Source organism: Nestor notabilis, unplaced genomic scaffold (assembly GCF_000696875.1).
Source record: "Nestor notabilis isolate BGI_N333 unplaced genomic scaffold, ASM69687v1 scaffold14334, whole genome shotgun sequence".
In the NCBI taxonomy this organism is placed as follows: Eukaryota; Metazoa; Chordata; class Aves; order Psittaciformes; family Psittacidae; genus Nestor; species Nestor notabilis.
In genome coordinates, this window is record NW_009926171.1 from 2,564 (window position 1) to 14,749 (window position 12,186).

The 12,186-nt window shown below is 49.3% G+C and overlaps 1 protein-coding gene across 1 annotated transcript in view; it reads left to right on the forward strand.

Moving 5' to 3' along the window:
• The window catches only part of NET1 (neuroepithelial cell transforming 1), an 11,546-nt gene extending 2,552 nt beyond the window's left edge, over positions 1-8,994 (forward strand). The window contains exons 2-10 of the mRNA XM_010013412.1: positions 1,801-1,908; positions 2,943-3,110; positions 3,887-3,949; positions 4,392-4,488; positions 4,602-4,678; positions 5,132-5,389; positions 5,890-6,060; positions 7,421-7,607; positions 8,358-8,994. Of these exons, the coding sequence (XP_010011714.1) occupies positions 1,801-1,908; positions 2,943-3,110; positions 3,887-3,949; positions 4,392-4,488; positions 4,602-4,678; positions 5,132-5,389; positions 5,890-6,060; positions 7,421-7,607; positions 8,358-8,749 (1,521 nt within the window). The 3' untranslated portion in view covers positions 8,750-8,994. The remainder of the gene's footprint in view (positions 1-1,800; positions 1,909-2,942; positions 3,111-3,886; positions 3,950-4,391; positions 4,489-4,601; positions 4,679-5,131; positions 5,390-5,889; positions 6,061-7,420; positions 7,608-8,357) is intronic.
• The last annotated feature ends 3,192 nt before the right edge of the window (positions 8,995-12,186 follow it).

Below are 12,186 nucleotides of genomic sequence, written 5' to 3' on the forward strand. Positions count from 1 at the left end.
AAAGCCACTCTTGGCTTGTGTCCCTTTATTCTAGTACACTGATATGTTGTTTCCAGAAGTAAATCACCTTTCCCTTTCCTCCACTCTGAAACGTCTGCAATTCATTAGTTTCTTTGTTTTCTTTTGAGCCAGGCCTGACTTTCCAGCCTTCTGCCTAATCCTTTTCCTGACTGACTCTGTCTGGAGCCTCATGGTTGGCAAAGAAAAGCAGGACTGCAGTTCGCAGTGCTCTACCTAAACCCAGCTCAAGGTTGAGGACTCTCTCTTAAAGCTTTCCCGCATTTCCACAGTACCCTCATAGTTCTGAGGGGTTTAAGCACAGCTTTGAACACGCTTTATGCTGTGCCAAGAGGTCTTTCTGTCCTGCATCACTCATAAACTGTTTCTTTTCATGTTTCTCCCCACACCCCTGCAACTTTGAAGGCTTAATTCAGTGTGAGCTCGGCTCCTCTGTAGCCTAACACTGGATGTAGACAGACTGAGCGACAGCCACTCCTCAGGTCATGTTGCTGAAATCAGATCTTACATACAGAGCTTTTCTGCTTCCTCAGTCTCCTGACTGGAATCCAGCTCTCTGTGTTCCTACTCCCCTTTTTTTGGTTTCCAGCAGTTGTCACTTCACACAGAAGCAAAGGGTTTGGGGGCACCAAACAGGAGTGCAGATAGAGACAGCAGAGAGTTTCTCCTGAGCTGCCCTCTCCGTCTTTGCCTTTCGAAACGTAAGAGGAGAGGCTCAAATGTGATTAACCAAAAATGCTTAATGGTGAAATTTCTTCTGAGAGGAACTCAAAAAAGAGCCTGTTTCCATCAGCTCAACTGAATTTCACGCTAAGAAATTCCTTGTGATGATGAGTCACATCCAGCCATCTGCCAAATATTGAAGGGCACAAGGGCACCTTGTCCAGCCTTTCTCCAAGCCATAAACTCCGAGTCCATCTCTCTCTGGCTTCCCACTGCACACACCTTTCCTGTGCAATCCTTCCCACACAATATTACTGATATGAAATACATGTAATTGCCAGCATAGTTCTCAAACCTGATGTAAGCTCAAGCAGCAGGAGGTTTCCGTGGGGCGTTTCCTCGTTCTTGGCAGCGTTTTGGTCAGCACAGAACTGAAAATGCTCTGGGTTCCCGGCAGGGATTAGTGGTGTAGAAAAGCAGAAGCTCTATCTTTCAAATCTAAGCAAGTATAAGAAAAATGATGATGACTTGGGGGGGTGAAGGGAGAGCCAGGATGGGGGAAGAAGCTTTGGAAACTGAGGGTTTTAAACTTTATCCGCTTCATGTGTGCGCGGCCCTCGCAGGAATGTTCAGCATGTGGCCATTTGCTGTTTGTTACAATAGCTTCTGAGGCTGTGCTGGGCTCCAACTGCTCCTTTTCTCTCCAAAATAAAATGGAAAAACACATTCTTTCTACAAAGGAAGACATGATAAAACGGAGCAGCTCATCACAGCTCCATCTTTAGCTGACAGGCGCTTGCCTTGTGGAGGAGAATGCTTCAGTCTATTTATGTTCAGACCATAACGGTCCCTGTTCGAGCCCCATTTTGACTTCTGACTGATGTGTTATCTTGTCTCTTTTACTGGGCAAGGTCTCTGCAGTTTAATTGCAACCTTCAATTTCAGACAAATATTTACAGCCTCTGCTTTCCTTGTAAGATGAATGGCTACTTCAAACCACTCTCTTTGCTGTGTTTCCCACTCCTTAAGTGGGTTCATGCTTTTTAAACCTCCCTGGGCAGCTTGAGAAATTCAGTGGGAGTCACAGGCAGTACAATTTGTTCTCTGCTTTATTTACAGGAGCCAAGCAACAAGAGGGTTCGACCTTTAGCACGGGTCACATCCCTGGCAAACTTGATCTCTCCTGTAAGAAATGGTGCAGTTCGGCGCTTCGGGCAGACCATACAGGTACAAAGCAGAGCCTTCTGGTCATAGAATCATGTAATCCCAGACTGGCTTGGGTTGGAAGGGACCTTAAAGCTCCTCCAGTTCTAACCCCTGCCATGGGCAGGGACACCTTCCACTAGAGCAGGTTGCTCCAAGCCCCTGTGTCCAACCTGGCCTTGAACACTGCCAGGGATGGGGCAGCCACAGCTTCTCTGGGCACCCTGTGCCAGCACCTCAGCACCCTCACAGGGAAGAGCTTCTGCTTTATGTAGTCCTAGAAGCCTCAGAGATATGGGGAAGGTATTGCCTGTATGAGGGTAAAACAGGCACTGGGGTTTCCAAGTGTTTCTTGAAAATCTACTACATAGAATCATAGAAGTAACTAGGTTGGAAAAGACCAAGGACACAAAGCTTGTCTGGGACTCGGGGATGAAGAAGAGTTCAAGAGTTCAGAGGTAGCTTGTGAGATAATCAGGTTTTTAAGCAATAAAAATATTAAACTGATTCAGATAGGGGGAATGAGTTGATAAACTGTTCTAGTGCTTGAGGTAGGTGCGCTGGAGCACGTGCACTGACTCTGCTGCTCAGAAACCTTTCACTCATGTTACAGAAGTGTTGTCTAAGGAACACTAACCCCACACATGCAGATAAGACAGTTTCTGTGCCTGGGTACTAGTAACCTTGCAGATCACGAGAGCAAAGTTCAAGTGGCTCCTGATTACCTCCATAATAGGTAGAATTATGATCCTAGTTTGTTTACTTCCTCATACCTTGGAAATCAACCCAAGCTTTACATTCCCATCCTCCTCCCAAGCACTGCTGCACACATGCAGGGAGAGGTGCATGGAAAAGCTTGCCAATCTCAGGGCTTTCTCAGCAGTTTGATTAGTGTTCCTTTATCTAAGGAAAAGTGTCTGGGTGTGTTTTCCTGCCCTGCACAACAGTGGAGGATGAAGGATTGGGAGGGGCATGGATAATACTGTAATACTCCTCTACTCCTGAAATGTTGGCTCTATATGTTCTTTTAACTCTCTTTGTTTTCTTAATCCCTGCAGTCATTTGCCCTTCGCAGTGACAGCAAATCTCCCGGCTGTGCCCAGAAGTCATGTAGCAGATCTGCTGCTCCTACTCCTCCTAAAAGAAGAAACAGTGTTCTTTGGTCCGAGATGCTAGATGTCAACATGAAAGAGTCCCTGAGCACCAAAGAAATCAAGCGCCAGGAGGTAGGATATCCCTTAAACAGCAGAACTGGGATAGGCAGCCACGGCCTTGGCTTTGTCTGTTTCTTGGTGGGGAAAGGAGTAATGAGCATCCGAGGGTGGCTGTATCTTCCCGTGCACCTCCATTTCTAAACTGTTAGATTTATTTCTACATTAGTCATGGGAAAATGTAGGCTTCTCTCTCTGGAGTCTCCAGGGAGTTCATCTCCCCAGTTTGACCCTTCAGAGATGCCAAACTCTTCCCATAGGGGTGCTCAGCATTGCTGAAATTCAAGACCCAGCCACACTGGTTGCTTTGCAGCAGACCCAAAGTCAGGTTCCTTGTAAAGCAAGCTGTCTTTCTCTTAAAGCTCTTGACAACTGGTTGAAAGCCAAAATAGCAAGGCCTTGGCTTGCCTTTTTCCTGCAGTTCTTAGACAAATCTTCTAGTGACAACACAGAAGCTGACTAAAGGGATTTGACCTCTGTGGTTTTCTGGGGTTTGTTCTTTTTCATACTTGCCTCTGTAAAAGCAGTGATTTAAAAGGCACTACTATTTAATTTGGCTTGTGCACGAGCCTCAGAGCTTTCACACAGTTGTAACTTTGCTTTCTGGGAGCTGGGAAAGCCAACAGATTTACTAGAGGTTGTTGTGCCCAGGTGGCACACAGTGAATCAGATGGCAAAACTCCCCCTTACTCAAGCTGCAGAGACAGGATGTACATTATGTGAGCTGAAAGGCTCTTTCAGAGGAAACCTGGGATTAAAAATGACTCCCTAATTTATCCCCTTCCTCACAGGCAATCTATGAAATGTCCAGGGGAGAGCAGGACCTAATCGAAGACCTGAAGCTTGCCAGAAAGGTGAGTGGGTTTTGTTTTCCCTGCATTCAGTAATCACAGATAATAATGTAGTTTCTTTACACCTGCAAACATTACATCTGAGCTTTATCAGGCTCAGATTCCACACTTGGAAAGCTGGCCTGGAAAGCTGACGTGAGCAATGCTGTGGTGTACTGGTTTGCTTGCAACAAACCCAGCCATAAAAGGATTGTTCTTTGCAGTCCTGCAGAGCCAGTTGGGGATTCCCTCTCCTGGATGAGAACAGCTCAGACAGGAAAATCCCTTTCATTTAAAGGTCTTGAAACCTTCCTACAGAGGGGAATCTTGTGGCAGTCAGATATTACTGTTTCTGTTGGCTTCACTTCATATCTGCCCTGCATGTGATACATCCCCTCACATTTAATATGTCAGCTTTTAGACTCGGGAGATCTGAATATGTTCTAATACTGCTATTCTTTGCCAGGCCTATCATGATCCCATGCTGAAACTCTCCATCATGTCTGAGGAGGAACTCACCCACATATTTGGTGACTTGGATTCTTATATTCCTCTGCATGAAGGTAAGAGCAACTGGATCATTTTCATATAACATGCTAAGAGTTAAACTCTTTCTTGTGTTAGAGCAGCTTATTGGGGCATTGTTGCAATTTCTATTTTTGTGTTTGAATTCCAGACTTGTTGGCAAGTTTAGGAGAAGCAACGAAACCAGATGGAACAGTGGAGCAGATTGGGCCCATTCTTGTGAAGTGGGTGAGTACATAGAAAGCAAGCTAAAAATGAGCTTAAAGAACATTTAAGCTAAAAGCTGTGAGCTTTTGTGGCCTTGAGTGAAAGACTGAAAGGGAAATCCTGGCTGCACTGAAAACAATGGGACTCTGTCAGCCATAAGGGCCCTGATTCCACCCTCGAGACTTGGGCTGATGTGACTGCAATTAGTTGCTGATTTATGTTTGAAATGATTGTATCTTCTGGACTGCTTGTCACTAATGTGATTGCAGTTGTATTATCGTGGTTAATCTCCAACATCCCAGCTTCAAAGGCATCGTGTGCCTTGTTCTCCACACAAAGGACTAGCTACATATACAAGATAGTCTGTTAGATATTGCAGTAAGGGAAGTAGAACTCTCCAAGTTTGACATCTTAAAGTGATTTGCCTTTCCTGCATGGAATTTGACTCTGGAACATGGTTCTGTTCTCCTGCAGCTACCACGACTCCATGCCTACAAAGGTTACTGCAGCAACCAGCTGGCAGCCAAAGCACTTCTGGATCAGAAGAAGCAGGACAGGAGGGTGCAGGACTTCCTTCAGCGCTGCCTCGAGTCTCCTTTCAGCCGCAAGTTGGACCTTTGGAGCTTCTTGGACATTCCTCGGAGTCGCCTGGTCAAATACCCACTGCTCCTGAAAGAGATCCTGAGGCACACTCCCAAAGACCATCCCGATATCCAGATTCTGGAAGAAGCTGTAAGTAACAGTGATTTCATGATCGTTGTTCTCATATAAGCATCTCATCATAAAAGACTTGATGATCTTAAGGTCTTTTGCAACCCAGCTGATTGTGTGATTCTGCCTGGGCACACATCCCTATGGGCTGAGGTTCCTTCAGGGGAGCAAACGCAGGATACATGTTAACATCTACCCTTAGACTGTCACTGCTGGGCTTTGCAAGTTATATATGGTGGCCATGAACTTCATATGTGGTGTTTTGCTGGTGCTCAGATTAGAAAACACCCATTTCAGCTTGCCCATGCTGGGTGGTGGGGTTTGGGAGGGTTTAGAAAGCTTTCTAAAGCCCTCAGCAATTTAGTGGGGTGGTTTCCTTGGTGGATGCAAATCTGTGACTGCAGCCCTTTGTGAAAGCAAGTGGGAGATCAGTCCACATGGATTTCATCATCTGGAGTTCTTAACTAGGGAAGATACACAAGCAGAGGTGACTGATCATCTATGTATGTTTTGATTTATAGATATCTATAATCCAAGGAGTCCTCTCCGACATCAACCTGAAGAAGGGTGAGTCAGAGTGCCAGTATTACATTGACAAGCTGGAGTACCTGGATGAGAAGCAGAAGGACCCTAGGATTGAAGGCAGCAAAGCTTTACTGTGCCATGGGGAGCTGAAGAATAAAAACGGACATGTAAGTCCCTCATGTTCAGGGTGATTAATTCTCAGGTTTGAAAACCTTCCCTCGGAGGTAGTTAAAACTGATTGTCTGTTCTAGCAGGACCAGGAGCATTTCCATCCTTAGGGTTAGTTCAGACAATTAGCTGAATATGAAAAGCAGAAGAGAAAGCACCTGATGGCAGCCTGCATTGCAGAGTGTAAGGAAGGGAAAGTTTCCTTGTCCTTCAGAAGCTGGAAAATAATTAGCAGAGAATTACCATAGAAAGTGTGCTCTGTGCCCAAGCACTCCATCAAAAGGGATTTCCTGCTGGCTGTTTACTTTCAGGTGCTCTGACATTCCCCATTATGAGCCCTGGCTCACAGCTCTTCCAAAACAAAAGTGTTCCTGCAAAAGCCTGTTTGGCTTTGAGATGAACTGCCCGAAGTTTATCTCCTGCTGCAGCAGCACTAAAAGACCCTGTTCTGCTCCAGGGTTTGCTGCCTTTTGTCCTGGCTTGCAGGAGTAACCTCGTTGTAAACATCAAATCTTTTCTGTTTTCTTTATTTTTATTGTTGGTTGGGGTTAGGTTCTTTTTGTTGCATTTGGCCATTACATTTGTATACACATGAAGCATTTGGGGCCCCCAGAGACGTGGAGCTGTTGGAGCGAGGCCAGAGGAGGCCACGGAGGTGCTGCGAGGGCTGGAGCAGCTCTGCTCTGGAGCCAGGCTGAGAGAGCTGGGCTGGGGCAGCTGGAGAAGAGAAGGCTCCTGAAGGGGACACCTTAGAGCAGCTCCAGTGCCTAAAGGGGCTCCAGGAGACCTGGAGAGGGGCTTTGGACAAGGGATGGAGGGACAGGACAAGGGGAATGGCTTGAACCTGCCAGAGGGGAGATTGAGATGAGCTCTTGGGCAGAAGCTCTTCCCTGTGAGGGTGCTGAGGCGCTGGCACAGGGTGCCCAGAGAAGCTGTGGCTGCTCCATCCCTGGCAGTGTTCAAGGCCAGGTTGGACACAGGGGCTTGGAGCAACCTGCTCTAGTGGAAGGTGTCCCTGCCCGGGGCAGGGGTTGGAACTGGAGGAGCTTTAAGGTCCCTTCTAACACAAACCAGGCTGGGTTTTTGTATTATCAGAAAAGATTCAGCTTCTAATCAACTTATTCTTGGCATCTCTAAATCATAATTCACTGTTTAATGGTCTTTAAAATAACAAACCTGTTGATTTAAGCCTGGTCTTTGCCACCTCTGCCAAGGCCCTACATTGCTGTAACTGGGAACTCAGGAAGTTAACATGAGTGAAACTCCAGATAATGTGGCCTTGAATCCCAGAGGGGGTGTGACAGCTCTGCATGCGGAGTATGATGCTTTGCTCACATTCAGATGTGTTTTCCCTTTCAGAAACTCTATGTCTTCCTCTTCCAAGACATCCTGGTTTTGACCCGGCCGGTCACTCGCAATGAGCGTCAGGCCTACCAAGTGTACAGGCAGCCCATCCCCGTCCAGGAGCTGCTCCTGGAGGACCTGCAGGATGGGGATGTGAAAATGGGAGGATCCTTCCGAGGAGCCTTTGGCAACTCTGATAAAGGTACAGAGCAAACCAGTTCATCTGCCTGGGGATGTGTTGGTGAGGAGAAGCTAAGAGATCTGGGGGGACCTTCTTGCTCTCTGCAACTGCCTGACAGGAGGATGGAGCCAGGCGGGGGCTGGGCTCTGCTCCCAAGGAACAAGGGATATGGCACAAGAGGAACCGGCCTCAAGCTGCCCCAGGGCAGGTTTAGCTGGAGCTGAGGAACAATTCCTTGCCCAGAGGGTGCTCAGGCATTGGAACAGGCTGCCCAGGGCAGGGCTGGAGTCACCGTCCCTGCAAGTGTTCCCAGCCCGTGGAGCCGAGGCCTCAGTGCCAGGGGTCAGTGGTGGCCTTGGCAGGGCTGGGAATGGTTGGGCTGGATGAGCTTGAAGGGCTTTTCCAACCTGGTTGATTCTATGATTATACCTGGGCACAGATCCCTGTGGGCTGAGGTTCCTTTGGGGTAGCAGACACACGAGACAGGTTAACATCTACCCTTAGACTGTCACTGCTGGGCTTTGCAATATACATAGTGGCCATGAACTTCATATGTGGTGGCCTTGAACTTCATGTATGGTGTTCTGCTGGTGCTCAGATTAGGAAACACCCATTTCAGCTTGTCCGTGCTGGGCTCTGGGGTTTGGGGTTGGTTTTGGTGGGGTTTGAACGCTTTCCCTGCCGCAGAGCAGCCCAGGTCTCTTGTCTAGCAATGCAATCTCTAAACATTGAGCTGGAAACTGATCTGCTTCTTCCTATGTTTATCCTCAGCTAAAAATATCTTCCGAGTTCGCTTCCAAGATCCCTGCCCAGGCCAGTCCCACACGCTGCAGGCCAACGACGTCTTCCACAAGCAGCAGTGGGTGAACTGCATCCGAACAGCCATCGCTCCCTTCCAGAGGACTGCAGCCACAGCCGAGCTCAAGGAGCTGCCAGAGCTGAGCGAGGAGCTGGAGGAGAACAACCCCTCCGTGCCCAACATCAGAGCCCAGAAGAGGCAGTCTGGCACATCCGAGATGGAGCTGGATGAAAGCATGTCCGAGTGTGGCTCCATCCTGGACTCGGAGGAAGCCAAAGGAGTGAAAACACAGAGATCATCGACTGGGCACAGGACAACGAGGGAGAAGCAGCTCAGTGGGAAGCGGAAAGAGACGCTGGTGTGAAGGAGCCCAGCACCATCCTGCTTGGAAGACTGTTTATTTATAAATACTGTGTACATTTTCCTATGTGAGCATGATTGGGTTCCCTCTGCTGAGCAGGACATTCTCGATGGTGTAATGGCAGCTACTGGTATACAGTTAACCCTGTTGAGCTGCAGTCTGGTTTTACCCACACGGCCACTTTGAACCTGGTTTTAAAGCTGGGAGGGATTCAGAAACCTGTTTATGGCAGGTTGGAGGAGCAAACACCACCTCAAATGTGTGGTGGTTGAGGCTGAAAACCAGTCAAACTAAAGCAGAAGCATGGGCTGGCAGCACATCCCTGGGCACGGGGATTGGATCCACACACAGGAGTCCTCCTAAAGGGTCCTCAGAACCTGAATTCATGTTTTCTTCTTGCCCTCGTTACCAGAATCCATCTTTTCCATGGTAAAAAAGGAAAACCAGACCCCAGGTTCAACAGGGTTTCAATTTACCTACTGGAATCTTTCATCTTCTTGTGTCCTTTGTACATTCCTCATTTCCACTCTTGTAACCTGCCAGCTATTTAATTGTTTTGTAGTAGTTGTTTTGTTTCAAGTTTGGGGGGTTTTATTTTGGTTTTCTCTGTGGTTTGTTTTTTTTTTTTTTTTCTTTTTCTACTTTTGTATTGTGTTGTGGTTCACACTTGGCATTTCCTTTCAAGTACTTGATCCTTCTCCGAGGTGTGTGTGGCAACACAGGTTCTCACATCACCCCACACTACCATGGGGCACTGATGGGCTGGTGGCTGAGAGGAGACACTCAACCTACCCCATCAGAGTGAGCCACAAAGGCTTGTGTTTGCCCTGGACTACTGAAAGAGAACTGCACTGCTGGGGTGTAGGAATACTTTAGGCAACGTTGTGTAAAGGGTTTGGGGAGGGATGAGGAGCAGCAACTAGAGAGGAATAGCAGGGAGTGAAGGTAGATTTACTTTTGTTACCGTTGCCTTTTGGAAATGAAATGCCTTCCATAGGGAGGCAAGACTGGAGGCAACCAAGGGGTTATTGCATGTGGTAGAAAGGTAGAGCAGAGAAAGTGAAGCTGAGGTGTAAAGACAGAGGAGATAGAGGTTGTATATACTCATAACGGCAGCACTGCCATGTTCTAGAGGTCCAAAGATTTGTGTAAGAGATGCACTGCAAAGGGTTGTAGGAAACAAAGTGGTGACAGCTTCGAGCACAGCCAACAGGTCCTTCCTGTCCTTCAACTGGTCATTCCTGTCCTTCAGCTGCTGGTGACAGGGTGAGGACGGCGACGCCACGTACCCATCCTTGAGCGTTACCCAAAATTGGGCTTGAGGAGCCGTAACTCACGTGCAGAGGGTCACTGCTTGTGCTGCTGGGATGGAAGAGGATGTACATAGACACGGACGTGTGGTTCTCTGTAAATGTGTTGTACAGTTTGAGTGCCAAGTACATTAAACTCCTGAGAGCCTCTCGCCTGCCTCAACTCGGTCACTGCCTGGGAGGGACGTGCTCGGGGCTCTGCTGGGCACGAGGGTGCCTGCCCCATCCCTGGCAGTGTTCAAGGCCAGGTTGGACACAGGGGCTTGGAGCAACCTGCTCTAGTGGAAGGTGTCCCTGCCCGGGGCAGGGGTTGGAGCTGGAGGAGCTTTAAGGTCCCTTCAACCCAAACCAATCTGGGGTTCTGTGATGTGGTGGTTACAGCTCCATGTGGGGTGTGAGCAGCCACCACCCTTGTAGAACAGGGCTCTGCTCCCTGACTCACTGCAGCTCCTCCCTTTCTGGGCAAAAAGGGAGCAGTGGGGGATACTCCTTGTTCTCCTGGGGCACTGAAACCTCTTTGCTCTGGAAAACAAACCACTCCCCAGTTAGCAAATAGAAATCCTCTCCTGGATCAACCTTCACACTCAGCCTTGAGCACAAAGGGGACTCCCCGCTGCTGGGACAACTGGGGAGCACCCAGTTATCAGCACCATGGGGAAGCCACCAGCTCTCCCAAGAAGCTGCTGCCTGTCCGTGTAGGGGGGTGTTTGGGCACGGCAGCAGCTCCTGGATGGAGCTCCATGTCCATTCCTTCAGGCTGGCATCACTTCCTGCGCTCCCCACTGCATCCCAGGGCCTGGATCAGGAGGGAAGACACAGCTCAGTCTGTAGGGATGGAGTTTGAGGCTGAGTTTTGACCTGGGGGGGCTTCAGCCCTGTCCAAGCTGGAGAGAAGCCTGGAAGAAACAACCCAGACATTAGGGAGCTGCGGGAGCACACGGCTCATCCCAACTGGAGAGGAAATCCTGTGGAGCGCCTGCTTATCCTCATGTGCGTCAGGCTGGGGCTGAACCCTTGTCTCATCGTCCTGTAGCCAACAGCAGATCAGCCAAAAACCTGATTTCCCTTTAAAAGTCAGTTCCCCCCCTCGTCTCCCGGTGGTTCCTATCCCAGATTGTCCCTCCGGCAGGAATGTGCAGCCCGCAGCCGCCGCCTCAGCTCTAGACTAAACAAGACGGGTTTTCCTGGTTCCTCCCGTGCTGAACTCCAGACCTTGAACCACTGAGCCAAGACCCCCCATCCCGTGTAGGGGGGACCCGGGATACAGCAGGGAGGAATTCCCAAGGGAAGAGGGGGGAAATTCTTGAAGGCAAAGAGGAAACCTGGGCCCCCCTCAGCCCCTACAGCCTTAGTTGTAGTAGCATCCCTGCTGTGGCCAAAGGTGTCCAAAGGGAAAGGGAAGGTGTCCGTGCCCAGAGGACGTGTGGGCACCTCCACCCTGGGTAAGCAGCTCCCTGGACCCATATTTGCCTTTAGGGATCCACCCAGGTTGGGTGCTACGTGTGGAGTGGAGCCAACACCTCCCACTTTACAAGTGAGACCATCCCGGAGTCGTGGTTAGAGTAGGGTGAATCCCTCTTCCAGCACCCCAATCCCAGCTTCCCTTTTCCAGCCACAGTCATGACTTGTAGGTCTAAAAGTGGGATCTGGATCCCTTTGCTTGGCCTATAGAAGCCTGACTTTAGGAGCTGCCCAGTTCTGGCAATGAGTGATGGTCATGGGGAGGTGATGGGGAGATGGTGGGTGCTGGTCATGGGGAGGTGATGGGGAGATGGTGGGTGCTGGTCATGGGGAGGTGATGGGGAGATGGTGGGTGCTGGCAATGGAGAGACAATGAGGAAGCAAAACTCCCACATCTTCCAGCTTCACCCAGCACCAGGGAGCACCCGGCACAGCTCAACCCCTTCACCCCTCCCCAAGTGACCCGGGTCCCCCCCAGCTCCACCTCCCTTTAGAGCTCAACCAACCCCCCAGTAGCTTGAACAACCCCCAGTTCACCCTCAGCTTGGAAACCTCTGTTAAAACCCCACCTAAAACAAACCACAAGCCTCTGAATCCCAGACTTTACACCCTGCTATTCCCTGGAGACCCCCACGGCCACCATGGGATCATTCCCAGCTCAGCGTCTCC